The sequence below is a fragment of the Mus pahari genome, chromosome 14 (assembly GCF_900095145.1).
Source record: "Mus pahari chromosome 14, PAHARI_EIJ_v1.1, whole genome shotgun sequence".
NCBI lineage: Eukaryota > Metazoa > Chordata > Mammalia > Rodentia > Muridae > Mus > Mus pahari.
This window is the reverse complement of record NC_034603.1, coordinates 83,758,286-83,785,206: the sequence shown is the minus strand read 5'-3', so window position 1 is coordinate 83,785,206 and position 26,921 is coordinate 83,758,286. Positions and strand designations below refer to the sequence as shown.

The window sequence follows — 26,921 nt, the reverse complement described above, 5'->3', positions numbered from 1 at the left end:
GCCGCCGCCTTGCCGCTGCCCACTCTGCTCGCAGCCGCTTCCCGGGACGTGGGGCCTCCGAGAGGTGAGCGCGGGGAGTTGGGTGCGGCGGAGCTCGGGTTCGCTAGGCCGCGGGTGGCTAGGGAGTCACGGGGCTGCCCCGTTCGGCCACGGGGAAGGTCCGGGGCTGCGCGCCCCGCGGAGCGCCCTGGAGGCCGAGGCTGGATGGACTCTGTGCCCCGCGGGACCGCTGGATCCCCTCCCCTAGATCCTTGGCCTCTGCTGGGACCAGGACGCCTAAGGGGTTCACCGGGGTAAAGTCACCAGATGTCTGGGCGCGTGGTTTGCGCAAAAGTTTAAAAGCCCAGAAAGGAAGAGAGGGCACTGCCCAGTGTTGGAACATGCGACTCCGCCTCCAACCAGAAATCCCTTTTAGACCTTAAGACTCTACTCCCCTGTCTCCCGGGTGAACTTCCAAAGTCTCCGGGCAGCAGTTTGTGCGTGGAGCTTCGCCGCCGTGGTAGTAACAGGTGCGGGGGTGGGGGGTGGGGAAGGCTCACACACCGCCAGAGTAGTCCGTGGCTCCGAAAGTGTACTTAGGGGTCCTGGCTTAAGGATCGAGGGCTTTGGAGAGTTAGGCCCCCAGCTGATGTTTCTGCATTGGATTGAAAGTTAGGGAACATAAGATCCGTAGGGCCCAGGTCTCTACCGCAACCCCAGGGCGGTAGGGAAGCCAGGTCCATACCTTGATCCCGCTCCAGGAAACACTGAGCCACGAGTCTGTAGGGCTGGGACCTAGAGAGCGAAGGTGAGGTGTAGCTGAGGAATTGCCCCATAGGTGGAGCGGTTGCTGTTTCCCAACCAGCTATATTGGGGGTTCCAGTGTGGGTGACCTCTTGTGGTGAAATACTGTCCCCAGCATCTATGTTGTGCTGTTGTGTGATTGTAGTCAGAAGAAAATGAAACTTGGTTTCAAGCAGTGGTTCTCAGCTTAGGGGTGCTTTTGGCCTGCTACGAATATTTGACAATGTCTGGAGATACTTGGCCATCACAGGTCTGCCTCACAGTACAGAATCTGGCCCCCCAAAAGTCAACATTGAGTGACCATCCTATGACCACCAGCCCACTAGGGTACTCTTGTGAATTTCTCTCCCTACCTAAGTTTCTCCAGGGGCTGGGAAGAACCAGGATGAATCTCAATGAGAGGTAAGGAGGTATGTGGGCAGGCTTTGCCCTGGCAAGTGTCCTATGTTGGTGCCACAAATCTATCTTTTGCCACCTGGCCACTGGCCCTGTGGAGGAGCAGCTGGAGCAGTGGCTCTCTCGAAGCACAGGTCTGTAGTACTTTACCCAGGGTAGCTTCAGACGCAGGGTAAGCTCAAGGTAAGCCAGAGTAGCCCTGAGGATGGACCAAGGGCAGGACAAGCTTCATTCCCACCGAGTTTCCCAAAGCTGGCCGAGCCGAGGCCTCCCGGATGGGGGAATGCCATGTGACCAACTGGAATTTTCCTTCTGAACACAGAACTAACTCCCCTAGTTATTTACAGCAGGAAAGTAACATCCCAGGAGTAACGGAGCCACTGAGTCCCTGTGGCTCCTGCCTCTTTCCTTCCAACAGGATGGGTTGCCCCTGTGGTGGTAAGAGTCAGGGTGAGCTCAGGCCCTGCTGTAGCATTTGCTGAGTGACAGTGAGGGATGGAGGCCGGTAAAGAGCTCTCCACCCACAGGGTCCCCAAAACTGTGGAGTTGGGCTCCTGGGCTGTACTCCTAGCTTTCTGGGAATGGAGGTGGGGCTGTTGCTGGCTGGGTAGGTCAGGGCCAGAATCTAACATTTCCATCTCCCCTTATCCTGTCTGGTTTTGGACTTCTTGCTTGGGAGCCCTGGTGGGGTGAGAAGGGAGTGGCGGGACTGGGGGGGCGGGGCAGGTGTCTCAGGTTGGTTGGTTGGTTGGTTAGTTGGTTGATTTTGGTCTTTTTAACCATAAAACCCTGATGTGCAGCTAGACTTGGTGGTGTGTGCTTTAAGTCCCAGCATTGGCAGGTAGTGGCAGGAGAGTCAGGAGTTTGTCACCCTCAGTTACAGAGTGAGTTTGAGGCCAGTCTGGGCTATACAAGACCCTGTCTTGGAAACCCAGCAGAAGGACCGGACCTTTGTACTGTAGCAGTCACCACTACTATATAAGGCTCTGACGTCATAAAGTTAAACACCCAGACCTCCTCAAAGCCACCGACCTCAAACCTGTGACTCTAGCTTCACTTGCTCATTCTGGTCGGTGCCCACCCCTTCCCCCCTTCTATACACTCTGCTGCCCCGGGAGGAGACTTCCCAAAGAGCAGGGATAAATCACCACAGACTGGAGCAGGACGACCACTGGGGTCTCAGGCCTACTCTGGGCTTGCTGATATTTCTCTTGTGACCTGAGCTCCAGACAGTGCCCTCCTTGGTTGTGTGTCTCTCTGTGCAGGGTGTGTGTGTGGGATGCTTGCTGAAGCCCCCCTGGAACTGGAGTTACAGACAGTTGCCAGCTGCCCTGGAAAGCCTAGGAACCAATCTGGGTCCTTTAGAAGAGCACCCGGTGCTATTAACCGCTGAGCCATCTCTCGAGCTCCATTCCTTGTATAAACTGTGTCCCAGACAGGCACCAGATGACAGCAGGAAGATGTCAAGGGGCCGGCAAGTGTTCATGTTTGTGTTCGGGTAACTTGATGCTGTCTTCTGGGCCCAGATCCCCTCACATGGCGTATGGGAGCTGTGTGTTCTCCAAGCAGCTCGCCCCCCACCCCACCCCAGCATGTTCCTTGGAACTCAGGGGGCCCTGCCTAGGTATTGCCCCATTGCTCAAGGGGATTTCCAAAGTGACCTCACCATCTGTGCTGCTGGGAGCAGCTCCTCGTTTCCTATCCAGCTCAGACAGGCTGGGGGAGGAGTGCTGGCTGACCTCAGCAGCCAGCATGGCCCTGGGACAGGGACGCTGCCAGGCCGGGCAGCTCTTGGCACACAGGCCACCTCTCAAGAGGAGCCAGCCACGCCTGCCCCGTTGTTGGGAGGAAGGGACTGCCCCGAAGTAAGTGTCCCTGGCCTTCCCCGGCAGCAGACCAGCATAAGGAAAAGCTCTTCTCATCTTCAGAGAGCTATGGAGAGTCGCTGGGTACCATCCTCCCTTCACCAGATTCATTCAGGAACCCAGATGCAAGCATTTGGGTTTCAGCAGCTGCTGGAAGGGACTGTCAGCTTCACTGTCCTGGCTCCCTGCTTTGTGGTTTGAGCCAAGTGAGTTCTGGCAGGGTGAGGGATGAGAGACACCATGGTTGGCTAGACGGGCAGGTGGTTCCACACTTAAGGCCCAGGAGGGAAGATCCTGGGGCCAGCAGACTCCAATCTGTAGGAAGGGTGGGGGTCACGTGAGTAGGCCTGCCTCAGTTTCTACCTAGTGTGTAGTGGAGTCACTTAAGTAGACTTACCTCAGTTTCTCCGGCTGTATCGTAGAGGATTATGAAGTGGCCTGTGGACATGTGGGTGTGACTGGTGGGGACACTGAAGTGAGCCGTCATTGCAGCAAGGCCGCTGTGCCTGGCACAGGCTTGGGTCATGGGAGAAACCCTGCCTTGCAGGCTGCTGGGATGTCGGAACAGAAAGTGTATCAGGGTGGTCTGAACTCTACAAGGAGCTGTGTCTGTGGTAGAGAACCCCCTGGGGCTGGGAGTGAGCCTGTTGATAAGCCCTGCTCCTCTGCCTCAGTAGGTGGCCACTGAACCCTTGTCCACCCTCCCCTGGTCCCTGGCACAAGGTGCCTTTTCCCTCTCCAGGCGGGTCCCTGAAGGGTGCAGAACCTGATGTGTATTCTGGGTAGACACAGGACTGAAAACTGAGGGCTCAGCTGGGCCCTTAGGGACTTTATCTGTCAGGCTGTATAATGACAGTGGCCTCCGCCCTCCCTCAGTTAATGAGATAATGCTTGCGAAAGCTCTTTGATAGCTGAGTCTGTTTCTATAGCTGAGAAAGCTCGTTGATAGCTGGGCTACACCGGCACTAGGTGTTGCCGCTCCTCCTGGATGCTAGAGGAAAGCTTTCCAGAGCGGAAGGCGTTTGTGCCCAGACTACACATACCGAGCAGCCACTCCAGACACACCCTTTCGCCGCTTGGCTTTTCACGTTTCAAGAGGGGTAGGGTTAAGAGCTAGTGGAGCGCTGGCTCGGGCTGAGAGCACACTGACCGCTCTTGCAGAGGGCTTGGATCCAGTTCCCAGCAACCACATGTTGGTTTGCAAACATCTGAAATTCTCTTTCCCGGGTACAAAACACTCTCCCCTGGCCTCCACAAGCACTGCGTGTACGTGGGGTATAGAAATACACGCAGATGCCAGGCAGTGGTGGCACATGCCTTTAATCCCAGCACTCGGGAGGCAGAGACAGGCGGATTTCTGAGTTCGAGGCTAGCCTGGTCTACAAAGTGAGTTCCAGGACAGCCAGGGTTATGCAGAGAAACCAGCTCGAACCCCCCCCAAAAAAAAGAAGAAGAAGAAGAAGAAGAAGAAGAAGAAGAAGAAGAAGAAGAAGAAGAAGAAGAAGAAGAAGAAGAAGAAGAAGAACACACCGAGAAAAATAATAATAAAAGTAATTCTTTAAAATATAAAAAACTCAGGACCCAAGCAGGCTACACCCCCAGCGTCTCCTGACTAGGGGAGGCAGCGCAGAGATTGAACACCGGTGAGCCTTGATTTATAACCCAAACTGTCAGGGAGACTCTTGTCATGTGGCTCTTGGCTCATAGGCTGGGGGGGGGGGTCATGGTGGCAACGCTCAGCCAAGGGGGGAAAGCCATTAGCTAGCTACTGCTGATGCACGAGGCATTGTACATGCAGGGTCTGCCTGCCATTCGTGTAGTGACTGTCACCCCATCTCACAGAGGAAACCGTGACAGAGTAACCAGACCACACGTGAGCCCTGACTCTGGCTCCCAGTATGGCATGAGAATCCTATACTACCCCAAAGTGCTAGCAGGTAGCATTGAAGGTTTACCTGCTATGGGCACAGCTTGGATGGCCCTCTGTCCAAGTTCCCTAACCCCTTGACACCCACTGTGACTGGGACCAGCCGCTTCCTGGGGAAGTAGGGTGCCCCAGGGCAGAGTTCTGGAAAATCAAGTTTATTAGCTTCTTAATGACAGTTTACAAGCCGAAAAGTGTTTGGCTGGCGTGTTCCCTTCCTGCTGAGGGGCATCAACCCTTCAGAAGGAGACCTGGGCAGGGTGCCGAGCATCCTGTCCTGAGTCTGTTCAGGACAACATCTCAGGGCAACCTGCAGCCCTCTGGTGCCTTAGAGTGCTAAGATCAGACCTGGGCACCGCCTGGTTCTGCCTGAAGGACCCACACTGTGCAAGGACCCTGTAGGATAGGGTGAGACTTTGTCCCTCAGTGGAGCGTGCTGTATGATAGATGAGCCCTGGCTGTTGGTGACAGGGACACCCAGGTCTCGGGAGCCCACATAAACAACACATTGAGTTAGTGTGTTAGGTAGTTTGCTCACAGTCACACAGGAGAGCTGGGCCCGTGACCCTGCTTCTCCTAGTCAGGCAGTTCCTATCTCTGCAGCCACACTCCCAAGATGGCGGGTGGAAATCGGGTGGGCGATTGGCCTGCCAGGATCAGGCGAAACCCCAGCTGTGTGGTGTGTCACATCTTGGTGTCAGGGAACCCCAGAGAAGTAAAATCACCACGTTACTCAGCCTTCCCTGCACCCACCCCCTCCCAGGCTACACCGCATCCTGCCCTGACCACTGGGCCTGTTATCTTCGGGTTTTGAAGAGTGATGAAAACCCAATTCCCAGTACCCAGTGTGCCTGTGACAGGCAGATCTTCCATACGGAGGCAAGCTCATGTTGAGGTGGTGCCCTGTGTGAAGCGCTTCCTCTGTGGGAGCCCCCTTTGTCCTGGCGTCTTGATCCCCCAGGGATGGGCAGCAGAAGAGGGACAGAATATACAGTCTCAGGAGACCAGATGGCTAGACAAGCAGCCTAGAACCCAGGCACCCATTGGCTGTCTCTGTACTGTCCCCTAAAGCTGTGGTCAGCATCTCAGCCTGCAGCCCTGCTGCATGACCTGCTGCTGCTTGCCTGGGGTGTGAAAGGGCTCAGTTCTGCTCAGAGCACCTGCATCCCTGTGGCTGGAGGGGACCTGCCTCTGCCAGCAGCTTCTAGTGTCATGAAGTTTCCAGAGGAGCTTTGAGCTGCAGTTCCTAGCTGCACCCCCATTTCCCGGCATGTTAGCATTGTGTGTGTGTGTGTGTGTATGTCTGTCTATCTGTATGTATGTATGTATGTAATCCAAAGCCTTATGTATGCCAAGCCAGCTTTCTGCTACTGAGCTACACCCATGCCCAATTGCTGTATCTTGAGCTCTGGGGACACAGAACCTGCCCCTGCCTCAGCAGTTCCTAGGATGAGAGCCCCCAGCAGAGGAGAAAGGCATTTTATACCTCTGCTGGTCTGGCTGGCTCGTGGTCCAGGGAAAGGCCAGCTAGATGGTGCAGAGGGGGAGCCAGGGCTGTCCTCTCTAAGAGCAGGGTGGCACACCCACACAGACAAGCTCACATACGCTCTGCTGTTGGCGGCTCCCTGGAACCTCGTACCCGCTTCCCGTGTCTGTGGTGGGTCGTGACGCCCAGGCTGCTCTAGTTGGGTCGGAGGGAACCGAGAGCTTAGGGTCTGAATGTGGAATACCCCCAAAGAAGCCAGCAGGCTGCCAAGTCCTTGAGCCTGCTCCTGCAGGTCTGGTCTTGTGAAATAAGTTTGGCACAAGCCCTGAGAAGAAGAGGGGAGAAAGAAGTGAGGGCTCTGTGGGGGAGGCCTGTTGCTTGTGAGGTCTGTGCAGCGTGTGAACCCACAAGGCAGTTGTCTTTTCTTGTGGGTGGCCACCAGGCCTGTGCAGGCCAGCGGAGCATACTGGTTTGGCATACATAAGGCTTTGGATTCTATACAGCCATACACACACACACATACACACACACATACACACACACACACACACACATACATGTGCTACATTTGCACTACCACCTGCTGGCCCATGCCTCTGGGGAAAAGCACGTCAGGAAGGTGCACAGAGCCCTCTGTCCTTTCTCTGTGGTCCTTGCAGCCTCCATACAATACATCCTGCTGCTAGACCACTCCCCCTTCTGTATTTTGTGACCTTTTCTGGGTCCTGTCCCCAGACCTGACCTCTTCATCTCTCTGCCTGTGGCTCCATCATTCCTGCCTCTTCCCGGGGCCAGGAGACGCTCTGCAGTGAGTGGCTGTGTGTGCCACACTGGCTGTGTGGCACCAATTTGGAGCCTTCTTAGATGACAGTCTGTCTTACGTGGGCTAGCCTTCCACGGCCACCAGGGCTGTCGAGCTTTGGGAGGCCAGCAACAGAAGCCTTTTTTTTTTTTTTTTCTTCCTTAACGGGATTTCAACAGTTGAGGTTCCACTTCCTCTCTGCAGCTTTCGAAAAACTCAAGAGGTTCCCAGCAGGGCCACGGCAGGGAAGATGCAGTTTTGGTTTCTGTGGCAGGGAAACCGGGGAGAGAAGTTGCTTGCTTGCCCCCAGCCCACACTGTCATCATCCTGTGACTCAGCAAGGACATGGCATGTGGTCTGTCTGCCACCACCCCCTTCTCCTCTGCCCGCTCTCTGCGTGCCCCAGGACGTGGCTGCAGCCCAGAGCTGAGTGAGGCTTCTGGGGCAGGTGTAGTTTATTAAGCCCTCTGTTTGGATGACTTGTAATGCCCCCCTTTGGCCATATCCGGTCGTGAACAATGGTCTTCCCCCTTTCCCTGAAGGGGAGAGGGTTACCCACTTCTTGTCCATCAGCCCCTCCCGTTGTCCACATTTCTGGCCATATGTGGCCTTGACTATTACATCAGGCACCTGCTTGTTTGGGAATACAGCTTTCAGGCCGCCTTAATGTCCCGATTCCTCAAGTCTACAGAGCTTACAGCTGTAGGGAATCGTTATGAACGCTGGGCTTCCAGGATAGTGGGGGTGCGTGGGGTTAGACCTGTGGGTACAGGTCTATCTATCCCTTCTTGGAGCAGAGGTGGGGAATCTGAGCATATGCCACCTGCATGGGAAGGGAGGGTACCCTGCCTAGTGTGATTGGGGGTGACCTTGCCTACCATGTTACCATGCCTGGGTTGGACCTGCCTGATTTGGGAGTGCCTGGGCCCCACCCTTTGTGGGGAAACCGGATTCTGTGGGGCATTCTGAGCCTGTGTTTCTGTGTGCCTGATCTGGGCCACCGCTCGGTGGGTGGTGCTATCCGAAGGCTCTCCGGAGAGCGCGCTGACCCCTAGTGGAGGCCGTCTACCAAGGGCACCTGGGGGGGGGGGGGAATCTCAGCTTTGCACTGCATTCTTCCTCTGCCTGCCCCACCCCCACCCCTTGCTAGACACCACCCTAGAGGAAGAGGAAACACTGACACCCCTCCGCCCTGGGCTCCGGCTAAGGATTCTTGTGAGAAAGACTTCTCCCTAGAAGTTAGACCAGGATCCAACTTGAGCAGGTGGTGGAGGCCATAACCCTGGCTTTGGTCCCTGTCACCCCCACCCATGGGCCAGCTGGGCAGCAAGTTTAGGGTCAGAGAGCTCAGCGGATATGACTGTGGGCAAGAGGAAGCCTGCTCCCAGGATGTCACAATTTCCTTTGCAGTGAGCAAGCACCTCTGGGGGCGGGAGATAAGTGGCAGGCACACAGGGCGGCTCCCAATTTTTTTTTTGTGTGTGTGTGTGTGTGTGTCTAGTTTCTGTGGCCTTTCATGGACATAGGTCACACGGGGGACTAGAACAAATCTGATCATTCCCACCACTGTGCCAGGCAGCTGCCAGCATACCCAGTCCAGAGAAGGACTTTCGACACCCCCCCCCCCCCGCGCAGGTTGGGGCAGAGGGGTCAGGAGAAGTTCTGGGAGAAAGTAGCAGAGAAAAACCTTCATTATCCAGGCTGTCTGTGGTCAGCCGGTCTGAGCCATCACCTTGTCCAACTGCCAGTGGACAGAAAGGGAAACTGAGGCACAGGGATGCAGCTTAGGGACCATCATTCGAAACTCGGCACTGGCCTTGCAGATAATGGTAGAGACTTTCCTGGCACGTGACTCCTTACAGTCTCTGACCCACCCCTGCCGTCAGACTTCTTTCTAGGGGACCCTGATAATGTCCCAGAGATTGTTAACTTCCCCTGGCCTGTGGCTGTAAGCCATGTCTGCCTTTTCCATGTGGAGATTGGCTAAGAGGTGGGGTGGGAGGGATCCTGGGTATATTTGGAGGAGGGGTTGTCACCAGCTGGAATGGCTTGGGCTCTAGGGGCAGCTCCTCAGAGGGAAAAGAATGTTTGTGGACAACCAGGGAACTAGGCCACCAGGCCTCATCCTTAGCCAGCACTAGAGACCTACATCCCAGCCCTGCAGAGGGACTGGGCAAGGTGAGCGACCTCCAGAGCCAACTGCAGAGTTTGAGAGGCGGCCTCAGCTTAGCATCCATGCAGTCCAGTCCCCAGCTGCACAGACTTCCGCCCTCACCAGACTCATCCAGCTAGAACTTGATGGGCAGTGATTGGGTAGGAGACTAGAGTAGGGGGCTCCTGCCAGCAGGAGCTGTGGGCGGAGCTGTGGATGGAGCTATGGACGGAGCTGTGGACGGAGCTGTGGGATGCAGTGTGAGACCGAGCAGGGTGGTGAGAGGCTTCCTGGAGGTGACACGCCTTAGAAGCACAGGAAACACAAAGGTTGCTCCCAGGGCACTGGCCGGGCAGCTGATGCGGAAGGCAGGGTGGCATGTCACAGCCTGGAGCTTGCACAGGTGCTGCCCCCGACACGCTGCCAGCCACATGATCACCCAGACTCTGAGCAACAAGAAGACACTGGAGACGAACAATGGTTAAAGAAAGACCTCTGTGGTCCATGGTCTGTGCTGCTGCTGGAGACCATGTTACAGTCTGCCGTCCGTGCTGCCTCTTGAGACTGTGTTGATGTCTATGACCATTGCTGTCACCAGAGGCCATGTGGGTGTCCCTGATCCCTGTCCAAGCTTCTGTGGGCAGGAAAACTTTTTCTGCAGTGACATTAATGTCTGCAGATTCATAACTGAGAGTGAGCGACATTGAGGCTTCTGTGACAACCTCTCCCCACCCCTGAGAGAGAGAGAGAGAGAGAGAGAGAGAGAGAGAGAGAGAGAGAGAGAGAGAAGCTATTGAAGAGAGTCTGTAAAAATTGTGATAAAGTCCAGGCAGTGGAGCACACCTTTAATCCCAGCCCAGCACTGGGGAGGCTGAGCCAGGTGGATCTCTGGTGTGTGTGTGTGTGTGTGTGTGTGTGTGTGTGTGTGTGTGCGCGCGTGGTTTTTTCCAGGACAGCCTATCTCAAACAAACAAACAAAAAGTGATAAAGATGCTGTGTGGTTCTTTACGGTTGGTGGCTGGGATGTGGATGAGGAGGACTCAGTTCTCTTAAGGGGTTGGCCACTGGGAGTCTGACAATGCTCCAGTGAGTACGTGGGTAACACAAATTGAACTTCACAAGGGGAGGAAGGTGTTTTAGAGGAATGGGAAGCGAGAGGGAGAGGGGTACATTTTATAAATTTCCCAAATTATTAATAAAAATATTTTGTTGGGGAAAAGAGGCCGCAGAGGTTGGCCAGGTTGACAAGGCTGGTATAAGATTGCAGGGCCTCAGAGACAGGAGGTGGGAGCTTGGCAGAGGTGCGGGGAGAGAGCTGGGTCTTAGTCACTGTTCTAGTGCTGTGAAGAGACAGCGTGACCATGCAGCTGATAGGAGAAAGCATCGAATGGGGGTTTGCTTACAGTATCAGAGGGTGAGGCCATGACTGTCATGGCAGGGAGCTTGGTAGCTGCAGGCATGGTGCTGGAGAAGTAGGGAATCTTTACATCCTGGCCTGTAGGCAGCAAAGCGAGAAAGAAACAAACCCGGCCTGGTGTGGGCTCTTGAAACCTCAAAGCCCACTGCCACCAACACACCTCCTTCAGCAAGGCCACACCTCCTTCAGCAAGGCCACACCTCCTTCAGCAAGGCCACACCTCCTTCAGCAAGGCCGCACCTCCTTCAGCAAGGCCGCACCTCCTTCAGCAAGGCCACACCTCCTTCAGCGAGGCCACACCTCCTTCAGCAAGGCCACACCTCCTTCAGCAAGGCCACACCTCCCCATCCTTCCCAACCAGTTCACTGCTTCATTTACACATGAACCTCTGGGGCCACTTGCATTTAAACCATCACAGACTGGCTGGCTGAGTGAGCAAGCTTGCCCTGCTGGCTCCTGGGCAGGGCCTTCAGCTCCTCATCCTAGAAGGGTCTCAGCTAGAGAACCACAGGCAGTGTTCTCAGGGTGCAAATAGTTGGACCCATCTCTGCTGGTGGCCTCCTTTGCTCTTCTTCTTTCTCTCTCTCTCTCTCTCTCTCTCTCTCTCTCTCTCTCTCTCTCTCTCTCTCTCCTCTTTCACTCTCCCTGTCCCTCTCCCTTGGTGCCAGGTTCTCAGAGTAATGCCCTCTCCCTGCACCCTGGTCCCAGGCCAAGTTGAGGACTTCTGTGTGGAGGCCCCAGGTGAGGCTACTGTCCTGGAGCTCTCTCCAAGCAGAGTCTACATGTGACTAGCAGGGCTCCTCAGAGTCTGCCAGTCCAGCCCCTAGTGTCTTCCATCTGTGATCTCAGAAGGCTGAGGGACAGGACTCTTGGCGCGATGGAGCCAAAGCTGAGGCCCTTGGTCCCACTTAAAGAAGCAGTAATGACCTGGGCCTGCTCTGCCTCCTCCCCACCTAATGCTCTGGATCTGTGACATGGAGAGTTTTACAGGCCTCGGAACGGCAAAGCCCAGAAGGGCCAGCAGATGGGATCACCTAGGCCTACAGCAGGCCCTGCTTCCAGTTCTCTCATGGTAGGCCGCCTCTGGGCAGCCCAGGCCTCTGCCAATCATGTTTTGAGAGTCACTGTAATGCTAGGCCATAGCTCCCTATGTGGATGACTCCCTTGGCCCCACAATACCAACCCCAGTGGTACCCTGGCTTTAGGAAAGGAGGGGCCCAGACTCCTAAGGGGACTCACACCCACTGTCAGATGACTTGGATCCTAGGTGCACCCCTTCCCTGCTGTGTGAGCTTGGGTAAGTTAATCAACCCCTCTGAGCCTACAAATCAGAAGCATAGTAACATGTCTTCTGGAAGGTCTTGAGGGACAGTGGGTGTGCGTAGGGCTGAGCGGGGCCTGGCACTCGTGGCACTAATTGTGTCCAGGCACTGTACCACTTCCCAGTCGCTCCTGGAGCTCACTCCAAGGAGGACCTGCTGTGCTCCTGTGCCTTGTTTGTAGTATATGCCTGCACGGGGCTTTCTACAACACGGGCAGCGTGGCGTTCTCTTTCAAATGGTTAATGTTCTGTTGTGTGGATTCTGCATCAGTAAATTATTAAGAAAGAGCAAAAACAAACAAATGGCAAGAGGGTCTCCGTTGCTTAAGCAGTGTCCTGGTGATTATCAGGCGGCCTCATGGAAATTAAAGGTTGTGCGTTTGTAGCGCTGGAGGTTGAAACCAAGGCCTCCTGAATACGTGGCAGGCACCTGACATCGAGCTACGGCCTCGGCCCCTTTCCTTTCCTCTCTCATGAATTCACATTCGCGTCAGTGGGGTGTGTCTGTCGTGGTGCAGGTGGAAGCCAGAAAACAGCCTCTTCTGCTGTGTGTACACCAGGCTACCTGTCCCTTGGGCTTTTGAAGGTCCTCTGTCCCGGTGGAGGCGTGTGGGGTTCCAGGTGCTGCTGGTGGTGACTCTGCATGGGTTCTTCACGCCTCCACGACAAGCACTGTATCTATTAACTCACCGCTAGCCCCAGACCCAGCTCTGTTTCCGTGCGCGTGTGTGTGTGTGTGTGTGTGTGTGTGTGCGTGCACGTGTGTGTGAGCGTGTGTGTGTGTGTGTGTGTGTGTGTGTGTGTGTACACAACCTTGGGTGTCGTTCTCGGGAATCATACATACACCTTTCTTGTTTTCAGATAGGGTCCCTCGCTGCCTTGGAACTTGGCCTCTGGCCAACCAACCCCATGTATCTGTTCCTGCCTCTATTGATCGGGGCTGGGATTACAAATTCGTGATGCCATGCCAGCTTTGTTGTTGTTGTTGTTGTTGTTGCCGCTGCTGGATAATAAGGATACTGGAAATCAAACTCAGGTCCGCGTGTTCTATGGAAAGCATGTAGGACTGACCCATCTCTCAATCCTCAGAAAGTAAACCTTAGACAGAAGTCAGGGTAAAGTAGATGAGTTGGCGGATAAAAGCGCTTGCCCTTGGGGCTGGAGACACGACTGAGTGGTCCAGTTCCCAGCACCCACAAGGCTGCTCACAAACATTGTAACTCCAATTCTAGGGCATCCAACGCCCTTTTCAGGCTCTGTAGGCATCAGGAATGCATGTGGGGCATGGGCATACATTCAGGCAAAGCACCTATACACGTTCTTCCCAAAAGTGCTTGCCACGCAAGCTTGATGAGCTGAGTGTGACCCCTGGTGCCCACAATGGAAGGAGAGATTAATTATTTTTTTAAAAAAGCCAACAACAATTCCTGGACTTGTGAATTGAATATTTCTAGTAAAGTGATAGTAAACTGAGAGTAGTGGCTCACACCTGTGATCCTAGTGCTTATGAGGTAGAGCAGAAAGATCAGAAGTATAAGACCATCCTCAGCTACATAGCAGGTTCAAGGCCAGCCTAGACGCATGAGACCATATCTCTAAAGGCTAAAATGCTTTTTAAAGGTAATATTAAAAACAATAGGATAGGGCAGAGCTTCATGCCTGGCTCCATGTCTGAGTGGTGGCAGGCCAACACTCCAGGGTCACTGCCACCTGGATCAGCACTACGAGGCACACACACAGGGTCTCCTAACCCCCGTGAGAGATGGGCAGATGCATGGGGAGACTAAGGTCCAAAAAACGGGAAGATTTGGCGGTTGGCCTGACCCCCTCACCTACACTTCTGTTCTCACAGGTTGGCCTGCTTGGGCCGCTGCCCTGCCTGACCCACAGCCATCTGTCAGTCCATCTGTCCAACTTGACCCCAGAAGACCCAGAGATCGAGGAAAGGATCGGAGCATGGTGTAGACACCCTCCAGTCAGCCCAGGAACATCTAAAGGAAGGAAGCGGCTGGCCAGGTGGGTGGTCTCGAGACCTCTGCTCCTCTGTTCGGTTTAGGGGACAATGAGCTCAGTGTCAGGGATGAGCACCTCGCAGGCAGCGGGGCCAGGTACATCTCAGGCAGCAGGGAGAGCCCCTCTGGGGAAGTGGCATCCAGGCTGGAGCCAGAAGGTGCTCTCTGCCACGTGGTTGTCAGCAGTCAGAGTGACTGGTGCAGGCAGAGGCCAGCATCTGTGGGCGCCTGCTGGAGATAGAACCCAGGACCGTGAACACGCCAGGCCATGTGCTGGCCTCTGACCTCTGTCTCAGCTTCCGTTTGTTACCCTTTTTATGTGAGACAGGACTTTGCTGTATAGCCCTGGCTAGAGTAGAACTCCCTGCAATCTGCCTCTACCTCCTGACTGCTGGGCTTAAAGCCTTGCACCATACCTCTGGGTTTGGTTTGGTTTGGTTTGGTTTGGTTTGGTTTTAATGTGTGTGTTCTTTGTATGTGTGGGTCGAAGCCTGGGTCAGCGCCATAGTCCCCGTGTATTGAGTGGATGTCAGGATGAGGATATCATATAGATCTGCACCATCTGTCTGTCTGTTCAGTCCAGTTCTCTTCTAGCTGACATCTGGTAGCTGTCACCTCACTCTAGTGAGCATGCTACCGGGACGTTCCAGCACAGTGTGTGGGGCCTCGCTTGAGGGATGCTTTGTGGCTGCTTTGTGCATGGAGTATGTTGTTGTCTTTGTTACACGGGGAAAAAGCCTGAGTGACTGTGGTTCTGGGGGCTGGCGCTCGTGCACGCTCCCTCTTCTCTTCTCTTCTCTTCTCTTCTCCCCTCCCCTCCCCTTCCCTCCTCTCCCTTCCCCTTCCCTCCCCTTCCCTCCCCTCCCCTCTTCTCTCCCCCTGCTTGTGGACGTTGTACATCGTGGTGCGCACTAGGCTCCGCACCACGATGTACAACGTCCACAAGCAGAGGCAGATGCTACTCCTCAGTCCTTTCCTCTCCTCTCCTCTCCTCTCCTCTCCTCTCCTCTCCTCTCCTCTCCCCTCCCCTCTCCTTCCCCTCCCCTCCCCCTCTCTGTCACTGGCTGAGGCAAACCAAAACTATCACAGGTCAAGCAGGGGGCACCCACTGTCCGCTGAGGGTGTGGACAGTCAGGACAAAGCTGGGGGAGGGGAGCTCACGTGGCTGGAGGCCACATGGAGGAGCTCAGCCTTAAAGAACAGGAAGTCAGGCTGGGGAGATAGCTCAGCAGTTAAGAGCACCGACTGCTCTTCCAGAGGTCCTGAGTTCAATTCCCAGGCACAGTGGCTCACAACCATCTGTAATGAGATCTGATGCTATCTTCTGCTGTGTCTGAAGACAGTGACAGTGTACCCACATATATAAAATAAATATGGCTGGAAGCGGGACTGGAGTGAGTGGGGCCTGGGGAAGGGTGGGGGAAAGAATAGGAAGTCCTGGGACTGAGCAGATAGATGGGGATGAATTTTCCATCTAAGAAAGGTCTACTGGAGTGACTTATGGGTGGCAGATGGAAAGGTGGGGAGGGCAGGCTGACTGTGGAGAAGGGTGAAGGTGGAGAGAGCTAGGGGCTGGAGCGATGGCTCAGCCGTTAAGAGCTCTTGTTCCTACAGAGGACCTTAGTGTCATTCCCACCATTCCTGTGGTGCCCTCTTCTGCCCTCCATAGGCACCAGGCATACTTACTGTGCACTAATGTTCATGCACAGTCACCAGGTATGCACATAGGGTACATACACAGATGCAGATGCACTGGACATGGCCTCCGTGTGGTGGCCCAGGCACCACCTACCCGCACTTTGCCGGTCATTGACTTGTGAGCTTCCCAGAGCTGCAGGGAGAGAAACAGACAGCGGGTGCCTGGGAGACATCAGAAGGGAGTGGGGCTCAGTGGGGTTCAGAGGCTCAAGCAGGGAGAGGTGGCCTTCTCTTTACGGGACCATCTGTCCAGATCTACCGAAATGCCCCACCCCCTTGCTCTTCCCGGCCTCCCACTCGATCTTTGTCTTAACACGCCTCACAGCATGATCAACAGTAGACAAGACAGCCTGCGTGCCCGTCCATCAGGAATGGAGTCTTGATGTGTTCCACTTAGTGAGGCCTTTCCTGTCAAAGGCAAAGACGCCAGTCTGTGTGTCCTCAAGGGAAAGACGCCCAGACCAGACCAGAGAACCTCGGCTGTTTTAAAAACCTGTGCTGTGGGCTGGTGAGATGGCTCAGTGGGTAAGAGCACCCGACTGCTCTTCTGAAGGTCCGGAGTTCAAATCCCAGCAACCACATGGTGACTCATAACCATCTGTAACAAGATCTGACGCCCTCCTCTGGAGTGTCTGAAGACAGCTACAGTGTACTTACATATAATAAATAAATAAATCTTTAAAAAAACAAAAAACAAAAACCTGTGCTGTTTCCAGAGAGAGCGGCCTCTGAGGGATGACCCCCAGCTCACTGTCTGCTTTGCCACACTCAGTCTTTTTGCTTAGTGACTGGGCTGTGGCTTATTTGCGGGAGTGCTTGCCTAGCACATGAAACCCTGTGCTTGATTTCCAGTACCACATACATGACTGTAATCCTAGCACATGGGAGGGAGAGACAGGAGAATGAGGAATTCAAGGTCCCCCTTAGATACACAGCAGGTTCAAGGCCAGCCTGAGACGAGAGGAGAAAATGAGAAATCCTGGGCTAGTGGCAGTTTCAGTTATCTTTCTCGTTCCTTCGCTTCTTTCTAACAGATGTAGCCCAGGCTGGTCCAGACTATCCTCACACTCACAATCTTCTGTCCTTGGTCTTCCAGGTACTGGGGTCACAGGCTTGTCCTAACTACACAGGCCTGTTATGTTGCTAGGCTAGCCTTGAACCCCACCCCACCCCCAGATCCAAACAGCCCTCCCTCCCTCCCTCAGCTTCCCGAGCAGTTGGGATTACAGGTGCACACCACTAGATGTGGCTTCCGCTTAACTCCCAGGAGGGTCTAGCCTTGTGAGACGGAGGCCTGCACGGTGGGTCTCCCTTCCCTCTGGTAATCAGACTGAGCCACCACTTCCTGTGTGTAACTCTAGGCCTGCTTCCCCAGGAAATGCACCTGCCCTGCGGAGTTGATCCCTGGTCGCAGCAGCTGGTGCCTGCCCAGGAACCCCAAGAGCACTTTATTGGCAGTCATGTGTCTGGTTGTCCCTTGAGCCTTCCCCCTAGCACCAAGGAAGGGCCCTTTGTCTGTGCCCCACACCCTGGCCACTGACTTGCTCCGACCACACCCACTTCTTTCTGCTCCTTTGGTGGTTTGGTTCTCACCGAAGCAGAGGGCAGGAGTCCAGGTCTTCCTCACTCCGGCTAGTCTGAGATGCAAATCAAAGTCAGAAATAGACCCCAAGATCCTCCACCCAGCCCAGGTGTGGTCTAGCCATATCCCTATGGAGCTCGGCCTGAGACCACACGGGGCAGGCTGGTGCCGGTGCCGATGCCGGTGCCGGGTGGCCTTCCCTGTTGCCAAGGTCTCCATCTCCTCAGGTCCTGCGGCCCCTCTGGATGCCCGTGCTGGCCTCTCCTCTAGCATCGTGCCCACCATGGCCTCAGCTGACAAGAATGGCAGCAATCTCCCATCTGTGTCTGGTAGCCGCCTGCAGAGCCGGAAGCCACCCAACCTCTCCATCACCATCCCACCACCAGAGACCCAGGCCCCCGGCGAGCAGGATAGCATGCTTCCTGAGGTGAGGGGCTGCCCACCACAGGCCACAGATGTGACTGTCCACACAGCAGCTAGACATACCCTTCCATCTCAGTCTACTGACAGTCTTGCAGCCTCAACGTATGCCTGACAGATTGCAGGGAGCAAGGCTCTGCACTCTGAACTTGGGAGTTCTATTGCCTGGTGACCAAGGGACAAGGAACACTGTCCCTGAGAAAAGGCCTTGTTGAGAAGCCTGGGCTCTGGCTGTTTACAGTTCCCCTCCCTGGCCCTGCTGTGGGCTGTCTGGAGGCCTGAGTGGGCATGGGGTCCCACAGTGCCAGCAGCCACCCCTGCAGCGCCTTGTTCTTGGGGGGGATGGGTCATTGTTTACATCCATCTGGGACTCCTGCCCCATAAAGAGCTCATTGAAAACAGGCCCCAAATAGCGTGGGCTTTGCACACAGCCTGAAACATAAAGGGGAGCTATGTTGGGGCTGCCCGCTCACCCTGACAGCGCTCTAAGACACGTGAGAAGAGGCAGGACATCCTGGTGTATGGGCAGATCATGGGTAGGGAGGGTTTGCTGGAGTACAGTGGAAAACTTGTGTTTTGTTTGTTGAGACAGGGTCTCATGTAGCCCAGGTTAGCCTCGAAGTTGCTCTATAGTCAACAAGTACTTTGAACTGCTGGTCCTTCTTGCTCTACTTCCTGGGTAGAAAGGTGCTGGGTGGCATGTGTTCACCGCCGCACCAGGGGTGTGTAGCGCTGGGACGGGAACCCGGGGCTTTAGGCATGCTGGGCACACTGCCAACCTGAGCTGCATCCACAGACCTTGCTAGAAAATGCTCATTTTAGGTTCAGACTGAGGGCCTGAGGAGTGGGTGCAGCCAGTGGGGTAGTGCGGGAAAGGCTCTGGGCTACGTCCTCAGCCCTGCAATAAAAAGGGCTGAATGGGAGCCCGAAAGCAGCCAGTGGGTGAGTGGCCTAGACACTCATTCATGTCCTCCTTGCCTCCCCACAGAGGCGCAAGAACCCAGCCTACCTGAAGAGTGTCAGCCTGCAGGAGCCCCGGGGACGATGGCAGGAGAGTGCAGAGAAGCGCCCCGGCTTCCGCCGCCAGGCCTCCCTGTCCCAGAGCATCCGCAAGTGAGCCAGTACCTGAGCCCTGCCTGGGCACCCCAGCGGCCTGGCCTTTCCCGGGGCCTGAGCCCTGTGTCCCCTTTCCAGAGGTGTAGACAGTCAGGGAGTAGCAGCTCCCTGTGGAGGTGGAAAGCCAGAATCTGACTTGATAGCATAGATGGAATGAGAGGGTGCTGGGGCTGGGCGTGTGCACCTGACAGGAAGTTCCACAGCACGCTGCAGAGGGGCTCTCCAGCCTTCTCCAGCCTCACGGGGTAGCCTTCTCTCTCATCCTGGTCACTGGGCTGTAGCTGGGAACTCAGGGGGGCGCAGGGAAAGCTCACTAATTCCCTAGAACCCTGAAGGTATGTAGCACAGTCCATTGGTTACCCTGTATACCTTAAACACATCCACATGACCTCCCGTCACCTCATACCCATGTACCCCGTGTACCTGCAACTCACGCATCACCCTCCCAGCAACTCACGCATCACCCTCCCAATACACGCATGTACTGCCATCCCCCTGCCTCCTTCTTTAACACATGTACCTTTGCCCTCACCTCCCCGTGCACACGTGTGCACCAGCCCACACCATATCTGTTTTGCAGGGGCACGGCCCAGTGGTTTGGGGTCAGCGGCGACTGGGAGGGCAAGCGACAAAACTGGCATCGTCGCAGCCTACACCACTGCAGCGTGCACTATGGCCGCCTCAAGGCCTCGTGCCAGAGAGAACTGGAGCTGCCCAGCCAGGAGGTGCCATCCTTCCAGGGCACTGAGTCTCCAAAACCGTGCAAGATGCCCAAGGTGGGCCCCCTGGAGGGGACAGGCAGCAAGGGGCTCTCCCAGGGCCTGGGCAGCGTTGCTCATCTATGTCTCTTGCAGATCGTGGATCCACTGGCTCGGGGTCGGGCCTTCCGCCACCCAGATGAGGTGGACCGGCCTCACGCTGCCCACCCACCTCTGACTCCAGGGGTCCTGTCCCTCACATCCTTCACCAGTGTCCGCTCTGGCTACTCCCATCTGCCCCGCCGCAAGAGGATATCTGTTGCCCATATGAGCTTTCAGGCAGCCGCCGCCCTTCTCAAGGTCTGTGTTGAAGGATGTATGCCACCATCCATGGTAGCCACTCTGCTCGCCTACATGTCTACCCTCTGTGTCAGAGCAGTGAATGCATGCTCATCCTAAAGGCCCGAACCTATGTCCTTCAGGCTCCAGTTCCCCTGTGAGCCCTCAGCGCCCCCTCTGTTACGGGTTATGGGAGGAGTGGTGGAGCGAGAAAGAATCAGACCTGTGGGGAGGGCCTGGTGTGCTGGCCCAAGAGGCTGCAGCAAGGGGACAAGACTTGAGCGTGACCGGATGGGATGTGGATGCCTTGAGTGCCGGGGTGCCAACTGTTCATGTTAGTGGGCAAGAGCTCGTGAGGGAAGAGCTGATCGTGACCGTTCAAAGGAGAGGCTGTGTAGGGCCAGCTGCAGTCGGAGCCCCATCCTGGCCTGCTTTGAGTACTTCCTTCAGCCCATCCACTTATCCGATGTCCTGTGCCTTTGCCAATCTGGTCCTGGGGTTCTGGGTTCTGGGTCCTCCTTGATGCTTCTGTTCCATGCCCAGGGGCGCTCCGTGCTGGATGCGACTGGGCAGCGGTGCCGGCATGTGAAGCGCAGCTTCGCCTACCCCAGCTTCCTGGAGGAGGATGCTGTCGATGGAGCCGACACCTTCGACTCCTCCTTTTTTAGTAAGGCAAGCATGGGGTGTGGACTCTGGGCATTGGGTGGGCTGGGAAGAGTGACCTTGGCCTTGACTGTGGCCTTCGGGATCTTAGGAAGGTCCAGAGGCAGGGTGGGGTGTGGCCCATGTGAGCCATTGGTCTGGGCTCCCTTAGAGGGGGTTGTGGAGTGGGGCACAGACCCGCTGGGCAAGTCAGGGGTGACAAGCATGCAGCTGCCCTTCCATCCTGAAGAGACTGTATAGCTTTGTCTTGTCCTTGATTGGAGTGTTACGATGGTCCTTGGGACAGTGGCTCCTTACACTGTCCTTGGTGCCCCTCTACTCCAGGAAGAAATGAGCTCTATGCCTGATGATGTGTTTGAGTCCCCCCCACTCTCTGCCAGCTACTTCCGAGGTGTCCCGCACTCTGCCTCCCCGGTCTCCCCCGATGGAGTGCACATCCCGCTGTGAGTACAGGGTGGGACTCTCCAACCCCTGCTGAGCGCTGGCAGGGTCCTCAGGCTGAGAGCCTTTGTCGTCATCAGGAAAGAATACGGAGGCGGCCGAGCCCTGGGTCCCGGGACCCAGCGTGGCAAGCGCATTGCCTCCAAAGTAAAGCACTTTGCATTTGACCGGAAGAAGAGGCACTACGGCCTGGGCGTCGTGGGTAACTGGCTGAACCGCAGCTACCGCCGCAGCATCAGCAGCACCGTGCAGCGGCAGCTGGAGAGCTTCGATAGCCACCGGTGAGCCCCCAGGAGCCAGCCCGGGCAGAGGACTGAGTGGCTAGAGCTTCCGAAGCTCTCAAGCCCCTTCACCCCAAACATGGCCCCTTCTCGGTCAGTAAGCATTCCAAGAGCGCCTCCTGCAGGTCCTGCAGGTAATGACAAGCTCCCGGGCACACACGTGCTCGGGGAGCATCCTGTAGCCGGGAGAGAGCCAGCTGACACCGCTATCTTCAACATGGCCCCCAGACAGCAGTCAGTCAGTCAGTCAACAACATTGATCAAGCACAACCATATGCAGTCTCTGGGACACAGCCCAGAGAGAGGGGCATTGTGCCTGGGCAGGTGCCCTGGGGCTGGCAAGATGGTTCAGTGAGTCAGTGAGGCTGGGGATGAGTTTGATTCCCAGAACACATAAAAAGGAAGGAGAGGAGCGACTCCACAAAGTTGTCGTCTGACGTCCACATATGTGCGAGTCATGTGGGGACACACACACACACACTCTCTCTCTCTCTCTCTCTCTCTCTCTCTCTCTCTCTCTCTCTCTCTCTCTCTCTCTCTCTCTCTTTTAAGCCCAGCATGCTGGCACATGCCTTTAGTGCAGAGGGCAGAGGCAGACAGAGGTCTATGAGTTCAAAGCCAGCCTGGTCTAAATAGTGACTTCTAGCTAATGCTCCATAGAGAAACGTTCTCTCAAAGCCAAAAGGCGGTTAAAAGAGAACAAAGGGAGTTGGCGCCTGGGGTGGGGAATCCTGGGGGAAGCTGGACAACAGAGACGCTCAGGGAAACTGGAGATTAAAGAGTGATAGCCATAGTGTGATTGGCAGTGTGACCTGATAGGCGTCCGGCTCCAAATTATACGAAGTAAGAAAGGGCAGGCGTGGCGGGCGAGCGGCTGGGGCGGAGGGGTGCTGTTAGGGTGGGATGCCGTGAGCAGAGGTGTGTGGGCCCCCCCGCCCCAGCTGATGTGAAGTGTGTACAAAGGCCCTGGGGCCTCAGGGGCCGTGGCCTGTTCCAGGAAGCACAAACAGAAGAGAAAGGAATTGTGGGTGAGCACAGCCAGGCTCGCCAGTTAGCAGCAGGGTTGGTTTTGCTCTTCATGCAGAAGGCGGTGGGAAGCCATCGTGGGCTTGGAACTGAGAGAGACACTCGGAAATGCACCTTCCAAGTTTCTGTGGGGAAGGCTGAGCTGGGGTGATCCAAGAGCCTAGGAATGCCTGCCGTGCCCAGGTGAAGGGTGTGAGGGGCGGTGCGGGAGCTCTGCCAGGCTGACTGGAAGTCTCCACCCACAGGCCCTACTTCACCTACTGGCTGACATTCGTTCACATCATCATAACCTTGCTGGTGATCTGCACCTATGGCATCGCACCTGTGGGCTTTGCCCAGCATGTCACCACACAGCTGGTAAGTAGGGTTCCTCCTGGGGGGGTCCCAGCCTCCCCCAAGGAGGTTTGGCACAGTTGGCACCCTGTATCTCCCACCACGGCACCCTGGCCCAAGTTGAAGGTGCCTGAGGCTCATAGTTGAGGCCCTTTTCTGGGGATGCTCCCACCGCCATCCTTTTCTCCTCTCACACCCAGGGCTCTGGCTCCTCTAATGCCACAAACTACCTCCTTGATAGGTGCTGAAGAACAGAGGCGTGTATGAGAGTGTAAAATACATCCAGCAGGAGAACTTCTGGATTGGCCCCAGCTCGGTGAGGCCCAGGATGCCTGGGAGCCCTGTATCCTGCCACTGCACACCGGGCAGATGGGTGGGTGCAGGGTGCCCCGCCGCTTCCGAGTATGGAGTGCTAGCTCACAGCCCCTCCCTCCACTCCAGATTGACCTCATCCACCTGGGAGCAAAGTTCTCACCCTGCATCCGGAAGGACCAGCAAATTGAGCAGCTGGTACGGAGGGAGCGTGACATCGAGCGTACCTCCGGCTGCTGCGTCCAGAATGACCGCTCGGGCTGCATCCAGACCCTGAAGAAGGACTGCTCGGTGGGTCCTGCCCCTGCCCCTGCCCCTGCCCCTGCCCCTGCCCCTGCCCCTGCCCCTGCCCCTGCCCCTGCCGGCCTCCTTTCCTCCCCAGCCCAGCAGGCAAACCCAAAGCTGGGCTTGGAAAGTTGGACAGTGGTTCCTAGGAAGTACCCAGGTCCTGGGGAAATGGGAAAAGCCCTCGTCCTGCGGGGTTCACTGCCCACAGCATCTGACTGACACGGCCTGACCTCCTGTCCACCCTTTAGGAGACTTTAGCCACATTCGTGAAGTGGCAGAATGATACCAGGCCCTCAGACAAGTCTGACCTGAGCCAGAAGCAGCCATCAGCGGTTGTGTGCCACCAAGACCCCAGGTACAGCCGAGAGCCTCCTATGGGTCCAGAGTGGCACCCAGCTGTCGGACCTGCCCTCTGTGATGCTGGTGGGTGGGTGCAGGCTGGCACATCCCAGCCTTTTATTTTGCTCAATCTGACCACTGCTTCCAGGACCTGTGAAGAGCCAGCCTCCAGTGGGGCCCACATCTGGCCTGATGACATTACCAAGTGGCCAGTGAGTAGGAGATCCAAGGAGAAAGCTTTGGGATGAGGGTGGGGACATCTGGCTTTCTGTCATGAGGCCCACTGCCTTTGGTCCTCTGTCTCTTAGATCTGCACAGAGCAGGCCCAGAGCAACCACACGGGCTTGTTGCACATAGACTGTAAGATCAAAGGCCGCCCCTGCTGCATCGGCACCAAGGGCAGGTGAGCCGGTGCCCCAAACAACCCCTGCAAGCTGATGGACCTCTAACTCTCTTCTGTTCTCTGCTCTGGGTGATGGGGGGTAGGCAGGGATCAAGGGGCAGTGATATAGAAAGGAGCATGTCCTAGCCCGGTCTCCAGCCTGAGTGGGCAGATGCTCTTTAGAACGCTGATTCCCATCTGCTTCCTGTCCACAGCTGCGAGATCACCACGCGGGAGTACTGCGAGTTCATGCACGGCTATTTCCATGAAGAGGCGACACTCTGTTCCCAGGTAGTGGAAGCTGTCGGGATTCTGAGGACCACTGTGGCCTCAGACTTGGCTTGCCTCCCAGGGCAGAACTAGTGACCCTGTGTCTCCCACCCAGGTGCACTGTTTGGACAAGGTGTGCGGGCTCCTGCCTTTCCTCAACCCTGAGGTCCCTGACCAGTTCTACCGGATCTGGCTGTCTCTATTCCTGCATGCTGGGTAAGAGGCACCCTGTTGCCCCATGCCCAGACTCCCATGTCTCCCCTCTTGGATGCCGGAGGAAGGGCTTCCAGAGCAAGCACACTGGCTCAACCTGCTAGTGCTTGACTGCACTGTGGTGTGCCCTGGCTCGACCTGCTAGTGCTTGACTGCACTGTGGTGTGCCCTGGCTCGACCTGCTAGTGCTTGACTGCACTGTGGTGTGCTCTGGGCACACAGGGAAAGCTGATGATGCTCATGTGTCTACCCCAGCATAGTGCACTGCCTTGTGTCTGTGGTCTTCCAAATGACCATCCTGAGGGACCTGGAGAAGCTGGCCGGCTGGCACCGCATCTCCATCATCTTCATCCTTAGTGGCATTACAGGCAACCTGGCCAGCGCTATCTTCCTCCCCTACCGGGCAGAGGTACAAACTTGGGAGACAAGGGCAGAGAGGGTGGGATGAGCCCTTCCTTTTGGACCTAAAGCGTTATAACATACGGGGAGGACCATTGTGGCCTGTGGGGAGGACCATTGTGGCCTGTGGGGAGGACCATTGTGGCCCGTGGAGAGGACCATTGTGGCTTGTGAGGAGGACCACTGTGGCCTGTGGGGAGGACCAACCCTGCTGTTCCTTGCTCTGGTCCCACCCCAGGATCTGCAACAAGGTCACAGAGTCCCTGTTGTGTCAAGCTTACCTACAAATAGGCAGCTAAGCTAGAACCTATTGGTTAGCCTCTCGATTCATGACAGGAGGGCACAGGGACACTCTTGAGTCCCCAGAGATCCTTGCTCCTTGTTCTGTGAAACCCTACATCTGGCTCCTCTCCACCCTCAGGAGGAGAGGGCTTGAGTCTATTGCTCCTTCTGGCCTGCGATCTCCCCACTGCTGTAGTCTCCTAGGGCAGGCTGGCTTGTGCTAAGCACGGGGTTAGCACACCCAGGTTGGCTGCAGGGTTGGGCAGAGCAAGGCTCCTGTGGCATCCTCCGAGCGGGAGATGTGCCCCACAGCTGGTACCTGGCACCCAGAGTCAGTGGCCACATCTCTCCTCCCCGCCCCCAGGTGGGCCCAGCCGGGTCGCAGTTCGGCCTCCTCGCCTGCCTCTTTGTGGAGCTGTTCCAGAGCTGGCAGCTGCTGGAGCGGCCGTGGAAGGCCTTCTTCAACCTGTCGGTCATTGTGCTCTTCCTCTTCATCTGTGGCCTCCTGCCCTGGATAGACAACATCGCCCACATCTTCGGGTTCCTCAGTGGTATGCTTCTGGCCTTCGCCTTCCTGCCTTACATCACCTTCGGCACCAGCGATAAGTACCGCAAGCGAGCCCTCATCCTCGTGTCGCTGCTGGTCTTCGTTGGGCTCTTTGCTTCCCTGGTGCTGTGGCTGTACATCTACCCCATCAACTGGCCCTGGATCGAGTACCTCACCTGCTTTCCCTTCACCAGCCGCTTCTGTGAGAAGTATGAGCTAGACCAGGTGCTACACTAACTGCAGAGATCGTGTGGCTGCCCCGGGCCGTGTGGCTGCGGACCGGTGGGGCCCTGAGCCCAGCAGCTCAGGCCACACTCAAGGCTGACTCCCCAGGGAGATGACACCTCCCTTTCTCAGGTCTGAATGTTCCTGACCCAAGGCTGGGGGACATCCAGGACACCTGCTTCTCTGAGGCTCAGGTCCCAGGCCCTGCCTGTCCCTCTGGATCTAGAGAGATGATAACTTTTCTTGGGCCTCTGGCCTCTGCAGGTGCTGTCTCCCCACTGTCACTGTGACTGTGACCTCGCCAGACACACAGCTGCTCTCTCAGTTGTCCCCAGGGTTGAGGTCCTTACCATGCTGCTATGACCCCCTTTTCCTGTTTCCCATCTCCTCCCTGTCCTTTAAGCCCTTCCTGTGTTTGTCCGTGGACTCGCAAGCCTGCTCCTGAGGTTCCTGGACATAGAGTATTGTGGGGAAGGCTCGGGCTCTTGTCTGTGGGGGATGACAAACAAGGAGAGATGGCTATACAGGGGTGCTAGGGGCTTTTGTTAAGCAAAGAAGCCAGCTCTCCTAAGCCCGTCAGCTGCCCTAGCTCCAGCATGTGTCTGGCTGCACAGGTTGGCTCTGATCCCAGGATGCCCCTGCCACCTCTCCTCACTCCTGCGTGTCTGCGGGCTGAGCCTCCTTGAGGACTAGCTCCCAGGGGAGGCTTGAGGCCCAGCCTGGTGGTTTTTGTTTTTTTGTTTTGTTTTGTTTTGTTTTTCCAATTTATATTATGGTCCTAATTTTGTAAAGTAACGCTAACTTTGTACGGATGATGTCTCAAGTTTATTAAATGACATTCTTTATCAAAATACTGCTTTTTGCCTTAGACCCCCAGGAAAAGGAAAGCTAGAACTTGGGGCTACAGAG

At 56.0% G+C, this 26,921-nt stretch overlaps 1 protein-coding gene across 3 annotated transcripts; it reads left to right on the top strand.

Moving 5' to 3' along the window:
* Rhbdf2 (rhomboid 5 homolog 2) lies at positions 1 to 26,815 on the top strand. Of its 3 annotated transcripts, XM_021213105.2 has the most exons (19): positions 1 to 64; positions 13,999 to 14,162; positions 17,666 to 17,865; positions 18,847 to 18,971; positions 19,555 to 19,750; positions 19,829 to 20,032; positions 20,555 to 20,683; positions 20,999 to 21,117; positions 21,196 to 21,396; positions 22,668 to 22,779; positions 22,997 to 23,071; positions 23,197 to 23,358; positions 23,604 to 23,710; positions 23,843 to 23,906; positions 24,003 to 24,097; positions 24,292 to 24,367; positions 24,462 to 24,562; positions 24,815 to 24,968; positions 25,605 to 26,815. In XM_021213105.2, exons 3-19 carry the CDS (start codon positions 17,722 to 17,724, stop codon positions 26,022 to 26,024), a joined length of 2,484 nt encoding a protein of 827 aa, XP_021068764.1. In that variant the 5' UTR covers positions 1 to 64; positions 13,999 to 14,162; positions 17,666 to 17,721; the 3' UTR covers positions 26,025 to 26,815. The 3 variants fall into 3 exon arrangements, with proteins under 3 accessions (XP_021068764.1, XP_021068763.1, XP_029402444.1); XM_021213104.2 differs by having other exon boundaries at positions 19,555 to 20,032; XM_029546584.1 differs by lacking the exon at positions 1 to 64 and adding an exon at positions 455 to 509 and having other exon boundaries at positions 19,555 to 20,032.
* Positions 26,816 to 26,921: the final 106 nt, after the last annotated feature.